The sequence below is a fragment of the Molothrus aeneus genome, chromosome 3 (genome assembly GCF_037042795.1).
Source record: "Molothrus aeneus isolate 106 chromosome 3, BPBGC_Maene_1.0, whole genome shotgun sequence".
In the NCBI taxonomy this organism is placed as follows: domain Eukaryota; kingdom Metazoa; phylum Chordata; class Aves; order Passeriformes; family Icteridae; genus Molothrus; species Molothrus aeneus.
The window spans coordinates 40,137,155-40,158,071 of record NC_089648.1 but is presented as its reverse complement, the minus strand read 5'-3'; the positions used below and the strand labels follow the sequence as shown (position 1 = coordinate 40,158,071).

Genomic DNA, 20,917 nt, shown 5'->3' with positions numbered 1-20,917 from the left:
TGGTCCACATATTAAACTAGAGCAATATGATTTCCTTCTAGAGTCCGTAAGCTTTGTGGTATTGTGAACAATTCAAAGTTCAGTGAGACAGGAAAACAGCACCTCTATGTTTCAGCTTCATGCTTCTGCTTTCCCTCTACTATTCCTGGTGGGAAAAAAATCTTTTGGCTTGGAAATAATAATAATAAGCAGCTTCTCCTTATGGTCTAACATTAGGAAGAAAAACAACCTCATAGAGACGTTATCAATTCTTCAGTAATCAGGGTAATTATTACCAACAATTCATACCACAGCTAGCACAGCAAAACTCCCACTCTGACTGTATTTAACTTTGTTTATTGAGGATAACAGACATCTTTTCTCATATCAAAGCCTGAAGAAGGAATTACTAACAAATTCTGGCACAGAATCACATTCTTTTAAAATACATTATTATACATCATGAGATCCCTGAAACCAGAGAAGTCTCCATAAAATTCAGACCACATTATTTCAAAAGGTTTGTAGGGGAGGGATAAAAATGATAGCAAAAACATGATAGTACAATTACAGTCAGTGGAAAATCAATTGAAAAAGGAAGCAGGAATACCCCTATGATGACAGCGCATTTCCTGAAACACAAATCAAAACACCGTGTTGTGTGAAATGGTGTTGGCTCATACTTTTAATAAAACTAGAAATCCTTATTGCTTTTTATTTTGGATTGCTGCTATGTACAGAGTATGAAAAATATATTTATTCATTATACAAGTAGAGCATGATAGATTCCTTCCTCAGTTGAAAAAATTATAAAAAGTTCCTTAACTAAAAGTATCAAATGTAAAAGCAATTTTTTTCCTTTGTAAAAAAGTGTTACATTTTACAAGAAAGTCACATTGTTTCACTGGCAGATGATGCTTACAACAGTGATGTCATGTTTCAAACTTTTCAGGGTTTCAGAAACAATGGTATAACCCTTAAAACACAGATATAATCCACAATCAAGACATAAACCACAATACAGTGTAGACATGACACATTATTCATGGTGAGGAAAGTATTGTAATATAAACAACTATTACAAAAATATACAAAAATTATAGCTTAAGTCTTACATTTACACTCAGGAATATCTCACAATGTTATAAAAAACAATTCAGACTTTCCCTTGTCAAATGGACAAAACAGCGTAGCTATACTGGGATGCTACTGTGCCTCAGGTAGCTGTAACTTAAGTTTTGGTGATTCTGGTCTCATAACAAGCTTAGACCTTACATGATAAGTCACTAACAAGCTGAACAGCCTCAGATTTGTGTGATTTTCTCCACAGTCACACTGTCCAGTTACTCTGCACAGTTCACAAAAACCAAGTAAAAGCCTGAATAAACAAAAATTATCCCAGTGGCAACTATTCCACCATCCCATTTGCCACTTGTAGACATGAATTCTTTACCGAGGAGGATGGTGATGCCTTCTCCCATGTGGATGTCCTGATCTTCTACCTGGAGAGAGTAAGAGAGGAATTAAATACATTCAGTGAACATTAAAGCAGAAAAACAAGGGCTTATTAGGATAGCATGCAAGAAAAGTTACAATTATACATATCTTAAAAAAATACATGTCCCTGCCCAGTTGGTGTGTAATTGTGGCTAGTATTCCGAGATCCTGGAGGATAAAGTGCATGGTGGCTCTTTTTAAAACTCTTGGGTGACTGTAACTTTTAAGCCTACTCAAGTTAATGGGTTGGGATAGTGAATCTCATCTGTGACTGGTAGATCTGACTGTATGAATTCAGGTAAGGATAATATGCTGTTTAGAACAAGACATAAGCTATATTTACAAATATTTTCATACTGGTTTAAGTGTGCCTGTGCACCATACTGCTTTAGTTAGAGAGCTCTATTAGCAAAGCAGCCCCACAATGTAAATTAAATCTTTTCTCAGCACTGAAGTTCCACCAGGTCCCATCTGCATTACAGTTGTACCAAAATCCTAATAATCAGAAGCATGGTTGAAAGCAACACCAGTGTGGAAGACTTGACTAAGTATCTTGCAAATGAGAGGCTGCTTGTATTATCAGCAGTTATGTGTTTTACAGTGTGCTAAGACTGAAGTGAATGTACCCTTTTGATGCAATTACATTCTGTGAAGAAATGGATAATTAACAGTGATTTCCATAGTTCTTAATGCTCAGTTTATTTTTAGGTTCTTAGAGAATGAGTTAACATTGTGATGTATGAGTGGTCTTAACTTCTAATTAATGAGGTTTGTCTACCAATAGGGTATATGGGCGGTGGTGTGGTGTTGCAGCCACAAACCTAAAATCCATAAATTATGAAACAAGAAATATTAAGGGGAAATCTACCTTCCTGAGGCTTAGATGTCCTGCTCTGAGTAACACAGATGTGCTTTTATCCATTTGTAACAGACAGCCAAGAAATTTATGGAGAGAAATTAAATTAATAAAATCAAACAAAAAACCCCCAAACCTTCCCAAAATGCAAAAAAAGCCACAACTGAATTCCCTGCACTCAAAATACAGCTAGAGGATGAGGTGCTTATTACAGCAGCTGGGTACAGCAGCTACTACTGGCCATATAATGAAGGATGTCTGAGTCCAGTTCTTGCTCTGCCTGAGGGGATTCCAGCCATCCTCTAAGAGAAATGCCACTGCTTCTCAGGTTGATGCTTTTTTGGAGTCATTCTTTACTCCACTGGTGAAGCTGAGACATTGTCACAGAATTCTTAAACATCAACTGACAAGAGAGAGCAAAGGCTGCCTAATCATTATATGCACTCCTGATAGAGAAGATATGGGTCCCATGGTTACTGTTCCATTACTTTTTACTATATTTAATCCAATTATTTATATATTATATGGAGCCATATGATATATGTATTATAAGGAGCCATAACAGTGTACCATGGAAAGGTACATAGAGGATGGGATAGACAGATATGAGTATTATTACTAGGGAGTTTTATCACATAAGCTACCATGAACAGAAAATGGCTGTTTTTTCTTTCTCTCTCTTTGCTGAGACACTCATATAACAGACAACAGCTACATAGAGAAGTAACCCAAATACCTGTGCTAATATTAGCAAACTTAATAGAAGAATTTTGCCAAAATGAGTCATGTTGGCAGATCACTTTAAAAGGAGCTCTAAAACATTGAAGGGCTCTTTTATAAGGACAGATGTATTTTTCCAATAAACCTGTTTCACTTATAACACAGGCAATTTAACTGCAGTTATGGGATCATGTTTTAAGAGTGTCCTGAGGGTAAGAAATAGGTATAGTGTAGAAGAAGCCAAGATGTTTAAATAATGCTACTGAAAGACATTTATAACACAGCAGCACAGTTACTGTGGAACATACTTTGTGGAATACACCTAGCCATAAAATCTCTGGAGCTGGTCAGAGATTATCTAACTCCTGAATATCAGGGTTCTTCAGATGATCAAGAATGGGTAACAATGACCAGTTTGGGTTTTGCATATGGTCAGCGTACATACTCTATATTTTACCTTTATATTTTACATAGAGGATCAAATAATATTATTTGTGAATCAAATGATATTATCTTACTCTGAAGCATTCAAAAGTGGCAGCTGAAACACATTTAAGACTTCACTGTATCTATTTATTATTTATCTTTCCTAATCACATCAGTGATCTTATTTGAAAACCTCACCTGGAAATATGAAAGAAATTCAGGTTCTGCAGACTTAATAAAATAATTGATGTTTTTTAAACACCTCTCTTCCATTTGCTTATTTTCTTTAATCTACGTGTATGTGCTTCAACTCACAGTAACGAGGAAGTAAAACTGAATTAAGTCAGCTCAACAGTGTTATCCACTGTGGTGTTTCACTGAAATGTGTGTTCTTTTCAAGAAGTGAGACTGGTGAATGATTTAAGATTAATGCCAAGGCAAGACAAAACTTGCATTTGTATCACTTAGGCAGTGACCTGGAAGCAGGGACCCTGATCTAGAAAACCACTTAAGAATGTGTTTAACTTTATTCATATGCTTGAGGGTTTTGTTGAAGTATGAACAAAGATCTACAGCTAAAGACTTCAGACACATTTCTGTGCAGCTGTGCCAATTTGTTTTAGAACAATTACAATTTTAAACACAGTTCAGCTGAGACCAAGCTTGAAAATTACAAATACCACATGAAAGCTTATTTCCCAGAACACTGTGAGTAGAAGATGAATGCAGATTACAGTGCTACACTCCACCTCACCCTGCAGAGTTGGTTTTTGCAAGAGGCAATACACAACTGTGTAACTGATGCTGATGCCTTGTGAAAGCTGACCTAGAACAGAGGCTAGACAGAGTTAAAGAATGAAGTAGGTATTTATTAAAAGGCCTCAATGGATACACCTTGGGCAGTATAAGAGCCTAGCCAGGGCTACACCCAAGATGAACCCAAAATGGTCACAAAAATGGATGACCGGTCATGAGGTCTCACATTTTTGTAAGTTTTGGAGTTAATTGTCCAATTACAGCTTTAGGTTATGAAGTCCCATCCTTCTTGTTTTTCCTCTTCAGTCCACATTGTTTATGCTCTGGGCCCAAAACAAGTATAGATTGTCCTTGGTCCCTAGCTGGAAAAGGACTTGTTCTGTCTACCTACTCTGTGAAGAGAGCTTACCAAGCCTTAAGGTGAAGCTCAGAACTACACACTAAAGCAGCACAGAATCTGAAAAATATAAAAGCTAAAACTTAAAGCATCAGTGCAAGTTTTGTTGCTGACTGCTGTAGGGTTACTGCCCACATAAATATGAACTGCAGGTAGACACAGAGCTGATATACTGGTGATAGGGACAATTCCAAACCCACAAACATGCACCCATTTTTTACCTTGGGATTGCTGATGTCTTTGTGTGAACTCCCTCATCTGGTTGTGATACGGAGAAACAACATGACTTCTGTGTGGCTGTTGGAACCTGGGATTACAATCTCCTTGTTCTCTTCCTGAAAAACAGTAGTCACTAAGCAACTCTGACAATATGTAAGATTAAATGGAGAAAAAGAGAGACAGTGTATTCTTTTTTTAGGAAACAGAGTATTTCTTAGTTAGAGTATTTGTGCCAAAATACTCAAGCACAATTATGATCTTTCCAAGCTAAAGTCAGCCTAACAAGCATGGTTCTTGCCCTCATTTCCATCTATGCACATCATGATTACAAGCTGTTAACAAGTGTATTTAGAAACCAGATCAAAATTTTATGACACAGATTTGGAGACTGCAGTCATTAAAACAAACAGAAATCCCTCTCCAAATTGGAATCACAAATCATAATTAAAATGGTTAAATATAGCTCTCAAGGAAAAGCAGATGCTACCAAGGTCTGGTATTATAAATCACCAACAGATATCCTCAATTTTGAGTGTCCAGCATGAGCTTGTTGTAGAGCCACATCAGAAGTACTGCTGCCACATAATACAAAGTACTGAATTAGCAGAAAACAGTTCTGTCTGTTGTAATTTGCTCAAGAAATTCTGAAGGGGCAATTTTTATTCTCACAGACATTATAACTGATCAGGTATTAAGCAGGTAATAAATATAATATGAGCACAAACACTGAGATTCAGTGTAAATTATTTCAAAGTCTTGAAGCTTCAACATTCAGGCTGATATGTGATTGATTTAAAAAAACCTTTTAGATGTTTTTTATCCTGAAAGTCAGGTAACTCAGGTAGGGAAAACAATTCTGAAAACTGAGTTCTTTAGCAAACTGTGCCATAAAGTTGGGGGAAATAGCAAGATCTTAAGCAAGAAAGCAGAGTTTTTCAAATTGCCCAAAAGCCCTCTTCTATTTTGAAATATGTCAGCAAATGCAATAAGAAGTATTTCATCTTCAATGCCTCATTCCGACCTTCAGCTATCAATGTTAAATAGCTCCCCTGAGGGATTGAAAGAAAAAGCTAGGCCCTTAATTTCTCATATAAAAATATCTTTAGTCACTGAATAAATAGTGATGTTTCTGTCAATTAATGATACTTATTGCATATATCTCACTAGCTATGTACCTAGATGGAAATATTATTCTATAAAAACTTGGGTAATCAAATTCACATAAATTGCTAAAAAGAGTAAATACTTTCTTAGATCTTTTCATTGCTTCTTGGAGAAAGGAGTTCAAATTTACTTAGCTTGATGGATTGCCTATGTAATTGCTGCTGCTGTTGAAGGATAATTTAGCTCATCTATATATTAACTTTACTGAGAAAATTCACACAATGCCAACCTGTGTTAAATCCATTCCCTCTTGGTCTGCTCTGTATTGTTCTGTTCTTTGCCATGCAAATCTTGCAAATGAGAGACTTCAGATTCTGGAAGGGTGTGTACAAAGACTCCTGCAGAAAACACAGTTAAAAATCAATTACTCTTCTGCTCTTCTTTCTTCAGGTGTAGCACAAATCAAACACAGACACAACAACTCTAAGACTTAGGCACACTTGTGCACGCATGAAGCTGGTAGATCTGGTTCACACTTTAACAGGAAATAAAGTTTGAACATTTAATATTAAATGTGGATACCTGGAAAAGTGAGTAGGGGTGCAGAGGAAATGCTTTCCCCTTTCTCAGTGAAGTAGTTTTTCCTTCTCTGCTCACATCTGCAAATCCTTTGCTGTCCTGTCCTATTCTATGACCTTGCACCTGCAGATCCCCTTAACTAGACTTCCATCTGCAATACCTCAGGCAGAGATGGTTAAAGCCTCCAGATAAGGACTGATGAACTCATGGAGAATATACCAGTTAGAATCAGTCTCTTAATCTCATACATTAGAAACAGAACTTACCCAACAGTAATACATCTGCCCCAACTCCTGACTGATAAAACATAACTCAGTCTAAAAAGAAATGGGGGAATTAAATTCAAATGTTTACCTTGTGGTGCGATAAAAAAATAATCTACTGTCAAAAGGACAAGCTGAAGCTACTTAAGGATGCAATATTGAGAGATGTGATACATCCTTGACTTTCTCTGTTTTCTGAGCTCTGAAAAAGTGACAGATCTTAGAATGTATTTTTTTTTCAGATTGATACTGGGCATGTGGGATTTGCTACACAATGAAGAGAATTAGGAAAAGAGAGATTTTAGAATAGTATCATAATTTATTATTTTCATAAAACTGAACTGATTTTTACAGGATGACATTTCCTTTTGAAGATGCCAGGATAAGGTAAAAAAATCTAATAGGTAGCAAGGCTGCAGTAACTAGAGAGGTTTCTTAAATTAGAGTCTGACTCCCTGAATGAACCCTGCTGAGAACTTCCCTAACTTCCCTAATACATTTCTTGAGTTAACAAACATCTTTAGAGAGACTTAACCAAAACCCACAGATTTTTTTAAAATTTTGTTTACCACACAAACTGTGTCCAGGCTGTGAAGAGCACAGAGAAAAACCTTTCATTTTTTTCCTGGGAGAATAAACTCAGAATGTATGGAGGTTGGATGAAAAGCGAAATCAGAAAAGAACAAAACATCAATTATGCCGACCCCATGATGTAATTTGGTTCTAATTTTAAAAAATTGACCATGAACATACTCATTAGTGAGAAGCACAATAAAAAGGCTAATAAAGTGATAATATCATTGCCTCACTTCTTTATGAGACTATTATAGCCAATTTTCTGTGTGGATAAACAAACTAATATGATTACAGTTTTGAAAAACAGAACTAGCATAATATGAGCTTAGCATAATTTTGTAAAAAAACAAGATGGCTCTATTTTTATTCTTATCAGAAGCTGTCCATTTTTTTATCTTTAACAGCTGTTAGGCTACAAAGAGCTGAGCTACACAAAAACTTGCCCACAAAAATATCAACTGTATTTAGTGTACACATTTTCTTCTTTTGGTATAAGAACCAAAAGGAAGGTAGGAAGCAAACCCTAAGATGCTCAAAATTTTTTTGCACATGTAAATATTTAACCAGGATTGTATTTCCACTGTAATTGTCAGAAACCTATTAACTGTATTTAAGCCTATCAGATTCAAAACAACACTGATTCTGAGATTGCCTCAAGTCCCTGAAGTAATGCAACTGTCCAGATAATAGAGAAAGGACCCTAGAACTTAGGAGACAAGCACTGAACAACCAAAAGAATAACTTTTTCATATAATTTTTCTTTTCCATAACAAACATACCATATAGAATAACTTCTTTTCTGAATACAGTACTGTCATTATCACCAGATTAGATTTGTGGTGCTCAAGGTTAGATTGTTAACAAACAAGTGCTGAAAGATCTTGGCTTCCAGCAGTACATTAAGCTCTGCCAGGAACTAGGTACCATTTTTATTTTTTGAAGCTGAACTTATAATAAGAGGAAAAACCAATCACATATCCTTGTTCTCTTGCCAGTGTTCCCAACTAAACTGGCATCTCTTGGCAATTCTCCCCAGAACAGATTCTTGCCTCAAACTGATAAGCTGAAAGCTATTTTATTAGTCTGGGTACATATCTCTGCCATATATGTACCATAAAATTGTACCTAAAAAAGAAAAAGGTATTTAAACTACTCTGAAAGTTCACATAGCTAGAGTATTTTTCCTCACAACAGAACAGTTTATCTGGGGCTTGTTTAAAACAGAGCATCAGGCTTTTAAAAACCCTAACCTAGATATTTCAGTTGACCAAGGATATTTCTAACTCAATTCTAGGAAAGTAAGATCTTTCTGCATCTTCGTTATAAAACAGAATAAAATAGAACTCCAACACTAACACAAGATTTTAAAATGTTAGCTAAAACATACTACATGACACATTTAAAAATATCTGTATCAATTAATATAAAAGTTGTACAGATTTAAATTTTTATTGTCAAAGTTTTCCACTAACCTGGATTCTAACCAAGAGGAAAACAAGTATCAATTTCATTTTGGATTCTTTAACATTTTCCCATTTATTCTTTAAACCCTCTATTGTTTTGTAAAAGTCCTGCATGAAATTCCTGGATGAACCAAAATCTACTGAAATCAACAGACCAATTAATAGGAACCACAGGATTTGGATAGAGGTTATGGTCCTAATCATATGATTGAACACATATGGAAAGGATTATTCTCCTCCTTCATGCTAAAAACATGTTCATTCCACCCACCCACAAGAGCTGCACTCCTCACTCCAGACCAGCATGGGATGCAGCTGGACACAAAATCAGATAAGATAGCCAGTTATACAAAAATAACTGGCACTGATGCATAAGATTAAAATTAATCAAAACTGAAATATTTTTTCTCTTTAATTAATTTAACCTCAAGTGATACATTCAGTAGCAGGTAAAAGAATTTCAAAGGTAAGATTTTCAAAAGTAGTTAAATGGTATAGGCTTTTCAGACACATTAATTGAGAAAGACACATTAATTGAAGGTCTTTAGAGCTACCTTCCCAGATGGGTACAGATCTACCCAAGCATCTCTCCACATATTCTGTGCTGGTGGGGCACAAGGCAGGTCAGGTTTGAGGCTTCCCCAGTGCAACAGCACAGTCTGGCACTGAGCCCAGCAGACCCTACCGGGGAGCCTGGCCATGCTGCCCCTGAGCAGCGCACAGTGCTCAGCAGCACCTCCCTGCCCAGACAGGTCTGAAATCACACTGCTCTTTTGGTAAGACAGCATGCAAATCTTGTAAAGCTCCAGATTTGTAAGATAAAGCGGAACTGAGAACCAAATAAGGACTTAAAGCTACAGGAAGGTACTTGGGGAGATTCGAAAAGAAATACCCATATTTACCTATTCTAAAAGATTGTACCTTCTGATTTGAAGTTCCTCTTTGAATTTGCCAAACCTTCATCTCAAAATTTAGGTTCCTTAATGCCTTTAAAAATATCACTCTTAAACATTTGATTTTTTAAAGGTGTTCTTAATATGTTGCTTAAAATCTTATGGGAGAAAGATCTCATTAATATCTCAGTACTAGAAAACTATTGTGGGCATTTTCATTTTTGAAATTGACAACTATTTTCCTTCTATTATTTTCTGAGTAGTGGGAACAAAATCAAAGGTAAAATTACAGCTCCCTTCATAAGTTCAGTATTTCTACATTTTTTTTTTTAATTTTGTTTTGTAGAGAGAATGAAAAAGGAATGAGAGAGAGAAGAAAAATACAAAGAAAAGGGGGAAAGTGTAAACATGAATACAAAAACAATCAACAAAACAGACAGGTACATTTTTACAAAGAATGCAGAACTAAAAGGAAGTGATTACTTACATTGCCTTCCAAAAGTTCTTCCACAGAGCAACCTTGGTGTGCCTTCTGGTATTTTTCTTGAAAAAGTTTTCCATCAAACACTACCCAAGGCATCAGATCATCCATCCTGAACGGAAAGCCACAGGCACTGTTGGCCATGAGCAACGTCGTAAGGCCACGGATAAGGACAGCACCCAGGTGTACAGCCCTGGGGTCTACCTGTGCAAGCTGGGAACACACACACACACAGGAAACATGAGCCATCTTATATGGTGTCTGTACCACCATAGAAACACGCAAGCAGCAGAGAAAATTATCAGCTGTCCCCATGTTGTGACAGTGATGGCCCTCTACTCCACATCAGAATTTGTCTGAGGGTTCTGTATCTAGTTTTATTCAATAAAGTGGAAGAAGTGAAGTTTAACAAATACAGTATGTCATTCAAGTTTTTAAGACAAATCATTCAAAATGTAAATGGAAAGACAAAATAAATGGCCCCACAGTATTTTTCAAGCATTAGCAGCTCTGCAGGGAAAAAAGTTCTGTTTGTGGAATGCAAAACATGAACTGGTCAGTGATCCACTGACCTTCCAGAGTTTGCTTACCCTGGAAATGTTACAGTGTTTAGACATCATTTAAATTGCAGCATTTGACAGAACAAAGTTTATTTTGTATCCTAGCTTTTATTTTAAACACTCCAGAATTTCCTTTGACTGTAATCTGAAAGTCAAATTATTTCACTTCAACCTGGATGTCTCCAGAAGAAATACTGGAATTGTGTGACCTCATTTAGAAAATGCAAAACGAGAAGCTCAACAAGACAATTAAAACTCACAGCCAAGATAAACTCCATGTGTGAATTTAACATCCTGTTGTGGCAGAGGACAGCAAAATATAAAAAACCTTGAATCCAGTATGGGGAAAACTCTGACTTTAAGTATTGTTAAAACAGTACAAAGCTCTCAGTGGGCAATGCCTTTTCCAGTCTGTTCCACAGCAGTCTGTTAGGATCAGGAGAGATCCATAACAGTGTGGCCATCCATGCTGTAATCCCTGGTAGCTGGTGTACCCTTAGAGTATAAATTATAACAGAAATGGAGTATCTGGTATGGATATATTCAGGAATGGAGTACCCAAAACAGTCCAGAACAGAAAGGGCAAAAAGTGACTCAAATTGTCCTAGCCCTAGCTCCTGCAGAGGTGTGAACTATTTGTCTGAAATGCAATGGAAAGGGTTGGCCATTATTACTACATCTTACACCTTGAAAGATCTCCAAAAGACTTAAAGGTATGAACATACAGCACCAGTGCCTTATGTTTTAAAAAATGACAAGCAAAATCAGTGAAATGTAGTACTAATGAATCAGGATTTTTCCTTCCTAAGGTCCACATAACAAAATCAGGAAACCTTTGCCGGCAAAGAAGAGCTACAAAGCTTCTTCCAAGAATGAAAATCATAAATCGTTTGGAGAATAGAGCCAGACCCTGGTGAAGGAATTAATTTTTCTGCACTATTACACAATGAGCTGAGTTCTGTTGCAAAATTTGACTAGGTGAAGCTGACCTCTGTGATGGGGCTCTCCCCAGCCACAGACAAGGGGCAGTAGGGTTCTGTTAAGCTGACTTGAAGATACGAGGTGCATCTCCATGAGCTGCTTTCTGCAAAATGCAAAAGCAAAAGAGGACTCAGATACGAAGTTGCAGGCAGGGAGATGCCAGGCAGGGAGGTTCAGAGCCCTCTGGGAAGAACTTATTCTGTCTCTAGCGATTCCTGGAAAGGCATCAGGCTCACCACCAGGGCACTGACCCAACAGGACAGTCAGTAGCTGAAATTCATCCAGTGCAGACAACTGGCGACAACCACTGGCATCCAGACAAATGCAGACAACACAAGCTAATTTCACAGAACTGTAGGATGGTTTAGGTTGAAAGGGACCTTAAAGTTCATCTTTTTAGTTCATCTAGTTTCAAGCTCCTGCCATCAGCAGGGACACCTCCCACTAGAATTTGAGCAGTCATTCAGAAAATGAAAGATCCATATTTTTCTGATCATGACACTTCATATTAGAGTAAGGAATCTCTCTCCTGCCCTCCCTTTAAAATAAATGTACTTTCAGTAGGGGATAAGGCCATTGAGTTTCAGGAAGTTATTGCCTCCAGATGTCAGCTACCATTTTGCCAGCTGAGACTAGTAACTACATGCACACTCATAACTTTCTTGCTCTGGCAAGTAAAGCAGGGGTTTGCAAACTGTTTAACAATGCTGAAGGGTACTTGAAAGAGGAATGTGGTTTAAATGAACCAGTATTTGAACTAAAGTAAACTGCTAGAGTGCACACAGTCACTTATCATGTTGCAGCTGAGATTCTCACATTGCATTTACTAGATTGTTTCTGAACACCAGATCAAACCTGAAGATCTGCTAAGGAAGTGTGTTCACATCATTTACAATCCTAGCTGTGCTCTTTTCAGTTAAACTTGAGACACAGTGACCAAAAAGATAAAATAATGTTGCTGGTGACAGGCTCTATGGTTAGAAGACTTCATTGTCTAGGGATATCAGCCCAGGACTTTCCTAAAGCGATTTAGTATTGGTGGGTGGAGGGTTTGTGTGTGTGTGTGAGGGATATCAGGTAAGGCTTGGTGTTTTAATGGAAATTAGTATGAGGAAGACCAATGCTAGAGCTATCAACAGTGATTTCTTTATTTTAAGAGGATAGGAAATACATTGACTAAAGGATAGTTTCTATTTTCCATGTCTGGCAATGAAAACCAAAGAAAGTGAAAGCACAGTGAGCCTATAACAATGAGGCTGTGCACATGGCAAACCACAGAGTGGCCTTGCCATGGGAATGCTCACAACTGCTTGGTGTCTGCAATGTTAAGATGTCATGATGAGAAGTGGAAAATTCCAAAAGAAAATAAGTCTTGTCTTGCAGGGCATTACACCCTAGAGATTACTTCCTTTTGGAAATTGTGTCCACTCTTTTTACCATTTCTATAAACTCAGGACCCCAGTGAACCACATGAGATGCAGCCCTGTGATCTCACTGCTGCTACTCCTACCACCAGCTGATGACATTTGTGTGAGAGAAACAGGGACTGTGAGAGAACTGCTCCTCCTGCACCAGCTACCTCTGCTCTGGGCCTGCTGCTGAGCCTACCAATGGCAGGTCCCCACCCTCCCAGCACTTGGGGAAAAAGAGAACTTTTTCCTGTTTGAAGACTCAGAACTCAAAAGTTCCCAGTCCCCTAGCATCATTGCAGCAGAGGTTACTGATATCAGAGGCTTGATCTGAACTGGGTAAGCTACTTGAAAAGAGCAAGAGAAGTGCTACAGCATCCACAACACTATGCATAAAGTTTTTTTTCTAACAATTTCAGAAATCTCTTTGCTAGAAGACTTATATCACTGAGTTCAGGCCAATCTCTGTGGCTGTGTGCATGTGCACTGGTGACAGAAAGAGGCTTGGCAGAGTGGAAGGTGTTTGCTCACAGCAGCACTTTGCAAGTCTAGACTGAGACTGCACATCCTGCTGAACAGTTTTCACTTACAGGAAGAGAAAATACATGGATCTTGTATATGAAAGGCAAATTTCCAGTTCAAATTTCATCTAATGAAATAATAATTTAATAATAATCAGGATGTAAAAATACCTTTATGTTTAAGGAAATAGTAGTATTCCTCTGACTCTTCTTTGTAGATTCATAAGGGATTTTTTGATAGAGGTCTAAACCTTGTACTATGCATTTTTAAAGCTGCTCAAACTATTTTCAGGAGCATACAAAAAAAACCCAAAACTCAAGTCCCTCAACTAATTGGAGTTTAAAAGCTTCAAATTCCATCAAAATGATAAATAGGTTCTATGACAGTTGAAAAGTGAGGGTGAGTATCTGAACATGCCAGATGTCAGCAGATACAGCAAAGCCATCACACCATCTGAATTTCTTGAAACCAAGGAGAAAATATATGATGACAATTTCACAGTTCTTTACTTGTGCTATTTTACATGTCCTCTGTATCTCAATGCACTAAATACAACATTTAATTTAAAATGTGCTCCTTTAGTAGGATTTTCAACAACATTCTGGGCATGCCCCTTTTCAATGTAAAAAGTCTGTATTAATAATTGTTACTTAGGTTGGAGTTTACTTTTTTCCTGTTCTGTTGCTTTCTTCCTGTGGTGAAGTTGAATACATAAGACATGACTATGGCTAACATTTTGACATAGAAATTTTAAAAGAAAAAGCTTTAAAATTACATAATACATTTCTCCACTCCTCCCTTCCCCACCTTCCTCACCCCCTATAAAAGAACATACCTGTTTTTGTGATGAAAGGGAAAACATAACATACAAGGACAGTTAAAATTAATCAATTCAACAATAGTTACAAATCAATATAATTTGTCCTATGCAATAAACTGCTGGACTTCAAGTGGTAGTGATCAAAATCTGTGTACTTGTCTGGTTTAACCAGCTCCTTTTAGATCCATTTGAACTCAGTTGGTATATCATCAGTATTGCTGCTTCTTACATTAACTCTCCTAGCAGCCACCTGTATCTATAAATGACCAAATATTTAACCATAGGCAATTTGTGCTTGAGCAATAAAGGCAGCAGGTAGATCCTATCTCAGGAACTTGTCACTAGAACAGTAAGGCTTAGCTTTGCCTGAGAGCTCTAAGGCACACCATGTTCTAAGTATAGAGAGACGAACGCTCAGCTGAGACAAGTCCTTGCAATGGAAAGCAGCACTAAACAACCTCAACCCAAGACAGAGAGCAGATTGTCCTGCCTTCAGCCATTACTATAAATTCCTAGTGGGAGCAGGAAAAGGATGCTAAAGCCCCTGCACACTGGAGCTCTACTCTCTGCTCTTGAGAAAAGGATAACCTAAACTGGTGCAATGTTGGTAAATTACAGGAGTGTCACCCTGCAGAGGTGGGCTGGTGAAATAGTGCATTTACTAGGCATCAGTCAGCTTTAAGCAATAAGCTGCTGGGCCCTGTCAAACTGAGGGGGGAAAGGAGTGCCAGTATTTTGAAAACAGACTAAGGTTTATTCTGATGAAAGATTATGGCTTAAATTAAGCTCTTCCTGCTTAAACAAGGTGTGTGCAAAGGAAAATGGGGATTGAAAAGAGATCCTATGAGGGCATTGGCTGCAACAGAAACTAGAAAAACCAGTTTTTAAACACTTCTAAGACTTTGAAGTAAATATTTAGCTGTAAACAACCCAATTGTTTAGTATTTATATGTTCAGGAAAGTTTATTTACTGTGTTTTATCAGGACTTTGATGTAAAATGATACCTCTCTGTGGAACAACACTCGTATTTACATTAAACCAAAACCACCACTGAAGTAAACTTTAAAAAAAATTAAATATTGCTTTTACCATTATGCACCATTAAGCACAAATAGTAACACAAAAGTATTACTGCTAACCAATTTGCAACTAGAAAAAATTTCCTTCAGTTCCAAAAAGATTACATCTCGTTTCTTGTTTAATTTTTATAAACAGCTGCTTTTATCAGAAATCTTTATCATATCCACAACAAACCCCAGCATAAGTGACACTTCTGTGATAATTAATTTCACAATTAAAAAGTTTTTTCCTCTCAGCTTATTTATTCAATTCTGCAATGGACAGCACGTTAACACCTGCAGAAAGACTGGAATAACATTAGTTCCCTTATTTTAGCCACAACTGCTCAACTCTGATCTAAAGTGCTAGTGACAGTCCCCAGTACCTATGACATCTACAGAATGCTGACATCAATTTTGAATATAGTCACCAAGCTAACCATCTGACTGTAGCCCAGCCAGCAGCCATGTCCTTTCCACAAATGTGAATGGATTTTAATTTCTAGTGTCTTAAATATTTACTCATGTTTTTGGTGACATACTTATCCTCAAATCTCCTCACCTTTCCAACACATAGATAATATTGAATTTTGTTGGTCGGGAAATACATTTTATTTTTTTGGGACTCTGAAAATACTTGTAGCCTGTAGCAATGTTTCCCTTTCACATGGATGCCCTAATAAAAGTGATGCCACAATAAAGTTTCATCCTGTTGGGCAACTTAGAGTGCCCTCTCCATCTTCCCTGCTGTCTATTTAAAACAACCAGCAGTAAGTATTGTTCTCTTTGACTCTTACATTTCTGTCAAATGCAGCTGAAATTGGCCAACACATTCAAACGTTATTAGGGGACACAGAAAAAATTTAGAAAGCATGCAAAAGGTCACTTCTCTCCCAGTAACTTTCCATTGGAAGCCTTCAAACACCAAATTTTTTCCACTCTTTTACTTTCTGACATTCACTATATATTTCTGTATTCTACTCTATGCTGTCTAGCTCCATTACCAAAATCTTCAAAATAAGGGTCTTCATTTGCTGCTGCCTCATCCTGACCATACTCCTGATCTGAAGTCCTTATCCACACCTTAATCCAGCACTATCCCTTTCTTTAATCATAGGACTGGTCCATGGAACACAGTTTTAGGTGTAAAAATTCTGCCACCAACAGAACTACTGGGCAGAATGTGCTTGGCTGCCTTTGCTGATGCAGTCTGTCCTTCCACAGTCTCAGACTCCATTGGCAAATGACAGCTCCTTAGGCCTGCAACTGCTCAGTTCACTGCTACAATTGTCCCAGGCTTAATTAGCCAAGCTTAAAAATCGGTATTCTTTATTTTCCTCCCTAGATTCAGAACGCAGGTTCAAGGTTTATTTAATTGTCCTAATGTAGGATCATCCCCTCTCTTAAGCTGTTTGAGTTTGTATTTCTTAAGGGTCTGATTTATTTCAGACTGCAAACAACAGAATTTCACAGAATTGGACCTGGCAAAATTTAGCATGTCTGAAGCACTGCAGCTTCCAGAAACATTATCACAACTGTTATTCATGTCAAGCTCTTCAAATAAAACTGTCATTGAACCAAGATACCTTGTGTAGAGAATTCCAGTAGAGCAAATATTGCTTGCCAGTGCAATATAGGTTTTGTAGGGTTTTTTCCCCCCCCCTTGAGTTTCTTTGTATTGCAAAGCAGCTGCACAGTAAGATTGTTGATACTGCGGTTCACCCTTTGAAGTGATATGGGCCACAGCAAACAGTTCTGGCTAAGGAATTTTCTAGGTGTTAAGTCCACAGGTTGAGAAGGAAAAGAAGAATTTGTCTGCTTCTATTTCATGACAATCCCAAGCTCCAAGACAAATCAAATGAGTCACGCAGCAGCATTTCAGATGACCTGTGAAGGGAACTGACAAACTGTAACCTGTGATCAGGGATGTTCAAGATATCAGGATTTCATTTGAAACTAAGCTACAATAGAGTATCCACTCCCAGAACACCTATTCCTTTCAAAATGGAAAATTGCCAGACACAGCTTGAAAGTTGCTGCCTTTTGCACAAGAATGCCAACCCTGTGCTGTGGTTTAGATGAATGCATACAGAGAAATTAGAGAAACCTTGTTTGGTGCACACAGCTGTCGCATAAATATAGTCTTCTGAGCTATTCAAGAACTGACTACAAATTTAGGTTTTAATGAAAATAAAATTATTTACAGGTAGTATTCTACATTTTCTTGTGTTAGCACTATATCAGAGCAAATTAAAAATAAACAGGGATACAGTTAATGTGAGAGTAACTTGGCCATTTTTAGAGACTTATTGAATACAGAGAAGAACGTTGTTTTAAAGAAAATGCATGCTCTGTAACTAGCCAAACTTTGGCACTGCAGCCCTTCAGCCAGCACTGGACTCTGCAGGCACTTTGCTGATAACATTTCAGCCTCAGGAACTGATCCCCAGCCATTTTAAATCAAAGGATACCTTTTTTTTTCTTTTTTTTTTTTTAACACAGAAGGTGCTGTGCCAAAATAAACTTCCTGCAGAACACCACTATGCTTTCAGCCTCCTGTAATTGAAAAATACTACTTACCATTGCTCCTAGGCTGAACTATTCCTCTATTGTACTGGAGCCTCAGGGTACAAATACAACATACAATTGTATGATTTTGCTAGAAAGTTAAACATGCTGACATGCTGATGAGATTATAAACCCTTAACTAAATCTCTCCATAAATCACTAATTTTCTTTGGAGGTAATACGCAACTACCTATACACATTTGGTGTTTATTGTCCCTGTTTGTTCTTTCCTCACATGTAACATTGGGATCAGAATGTCTTAAGAAGTGATGATGTCTTTGGATGCTAAAAAATAATGCTGGTAACAGATATTATAATGCACTTTTAACACTTTTCTCTTAACACAGTTCCATTTCTCTCCTTCAACCACATCTCAGCTGTTTCTCAATGAACATCAAATGAAATAATCCCAAAACAAGGATGAAGGGGAGGAGAATACATGTATGACATCAATATTTATGTTAACACATTAAAAGTTCACTTTCACACAGCAATTTTGGCTAAAAAACTTATATTATTGAGACTATTGTTACAAGCAAGAACTAAAAACTGAACAATTTGACCAAAGTCATAGAAGAAGCAATAGATAGGAACTGAACACTGTCTTGACTTTTAAACCCTGGACAGTGGCCATGTCAATCAAGAACACATTTGAAAAGAAAGGGAACAAATCAGTTCTTGCTGTTTCTGACACCTTCCAGATGAATATTTCTACTATAGTAATTTGAAAACCTCCAGTACGTCCAGCAAAGCACTGTAGCCCCACGTCTATAAATGCATCCACGTCTCATTGGCTCATTTCAGCAAACACTTGGCTTCTCAGAAGCTGCACACAGCCATCTGCTCCTTTTTCCAGGGCCAGCCCAGCCAGATGTGCAGCTGGCATTGCCGCTGGGGCGTGCCAGAGGCGCGGGCAGGTGCAGGCGCCCCGAGCAGATGCCGGGCAGGTGCGCGCGTGCAGCCGCTTCCCGACTGCGCCGCTCCCTCCCTGCCCCAGCCCCTGGATGTCACCTGCCCTGGGGGACACAGGGCAGCCCTCAAAGGCAGCGGGAGCAACCCCACCTACGCCATGCAAACACCACCTCCAACCCCCACGGGCTGCTGGCTCCTTCCAGCATACAATATGCAAGGAAGTGAGAACTATTGAACTCAGAAGTAAACGTACACTTTGACCAACACAAACTTGGCAGGAAAATGCCAATTGATACCAGAAATATTTATTTTCCCCTCTCTGTAATAAGTTATCTCTGACTTTTTCAAAGCTGTCAGTTTGCTTGATATTTTGGGAGAGCTTTATTACCCTCACTACTAACAAACTTGTTTCACTTCCTGCAATATTATTTGGCATGGATTAAAAATTAACAGCAATTTTGTTATCTGAAATTCCAGAGTGTCTTTTACCTTAAGAATCCTGAAATATTCTTAAGCTATATACAGTCTAAAAGCAATTTATAACTGAAACATTGCTGCATTTCCATGTTGTTGAAACCTTCCTAATTATGAGCTACAGGACAGTAAAGGGGAAAACTCACAGAAATGCACAGCAAACTTAACACAATTATGCAGAAAAATGCAAGACCATCTTCCCCAAAGGAATAAAAATCCTCTTTTTAAGATCCTTGCTCAAAACCTTGAGCAAGATTTTCCTTGTAAACAAATGAATTTTTTTCACAAAGTAGAAGAGATGACCTACAACTCAGGTCTCTACAGCTACCTGAAAGGAGGCTGTAGTGAGGTGGGAGTTGGTCACTTCTGCCATGTTTCAAGTGAAAGGATGAGAGAAAAATGGCCTTAAGCTGCACTAGGAGAGATAAAGATTAGAAAATAGGAAATTTTTTTTCACTGCAAGAGTGGTTAGGCACTGGAGTAAGTTGCTCAGGGAGGTGGTGAAGTTGCCATCTCTGGAAGTGTTCAAGAAGCATCTGAAGATGGCACTTGGGGATGTTGTTTAGGGGTAAATATGGTGGTGCTGGGTTGATGGTTGGACTAGATGATCTTGGAGGCCTCTTCCAACCTCAACAGCTCTGTGATCTAGTTATGCTGTGGTTTGTATTTGTGCCAGTTTCATATAATAGAATTTAGACAGCTATGTGAATTCTGGCATTGGGGCTCACGTCAACTGCAAAAAATGTTCAGGAAAATAGACTCTAATAATACTAATAAATATACCAAATTTTGTCAAGAAGAAAATGGGGAGAGTGGGGCAGAACACCAGCCTTGTCTGCAAGTTGAATAGGTTAGTTATGCCCAAGATTTCTTTTTAATATGCTTATGAACCAACAGCAGCAAAAAAGGTAGAGCTAGTTGTCAATAGACTAAGAAAACTTTATTCAGAACTTCAAAAGATGCTTATGAAAATAGCCACAAATTTAGAGATGGGTCTTTGAAAAGCAATGAGTAACTACAGCTCCTGAAACATAATTGTATTTGCACTAATGTTTGACCCATGTAACTGCAGTGGAACTGTTCTATTTGGACCGGTTCATTTAAGATCTTGAGTATATGAGAAGAATATTTCTAATTTTGAACAGGGATTGAACCAATACCAACTTGAAATCACATCCCATACTGCTGCACTTTAGTTCCAGATTAGCCCAGAATGCTGAGGAAACCTAAAGACCGCAGATGAGAAAATGGGCTGGGGAGCAATGCCAAGATCAGCAAATCACCTCAATCCCCCCTGCTCTCCACCACCTGCCAGTTACAATCCTGCCTATAATTTTTAGAACACTTTTGACAGATGCAAATTTTGAGGGAATATGAACCCTGATTCAGCAAAGCATCTGGGA

At 37.9% G+C, this 20,917-nt stretch overlaps 1 protein-coding gene across 1 annotated transcript in view; it reads right to left on the bottom strand.

Annotated features, from left to right (window-relative positions):
* Nucleotides 1-316: 316 nt before the first annotated feature.
* FAM120B (family with sequence similarity 120 member B) overlaps nucleotides 317-20,917 on the bottom strand; it is a 47,652-nt gene continuing 27,051 nt past the window's right edge. The window contains exons 7-10 of the mRNA XM_066546720.1: nucleotides 10,216-10,422; nucleotides 6,244-6,352; nucleotides 4,853-4,966; nucleotides 317-1,481 (exon numbers count right to left, since the gene is read on the bottom strand). Of these exons, the coding sequence (XP_066402817.1) occupies nucleotides 1,429-1,481; nucleotides 4,853-4,966; nucleotides 6,244-6,352; nucleotides 10,216-10,422 (483 nt within the window). The 3' untranslated portion in view covers nucleotides 317-1,428. The remainder of the gene's footprint in view (nucleotides 1,482-4,852; nucleotides 4,967-6,243; nucleotides 6,353-10,215; nucleotides 10,423-20,917) is intronic.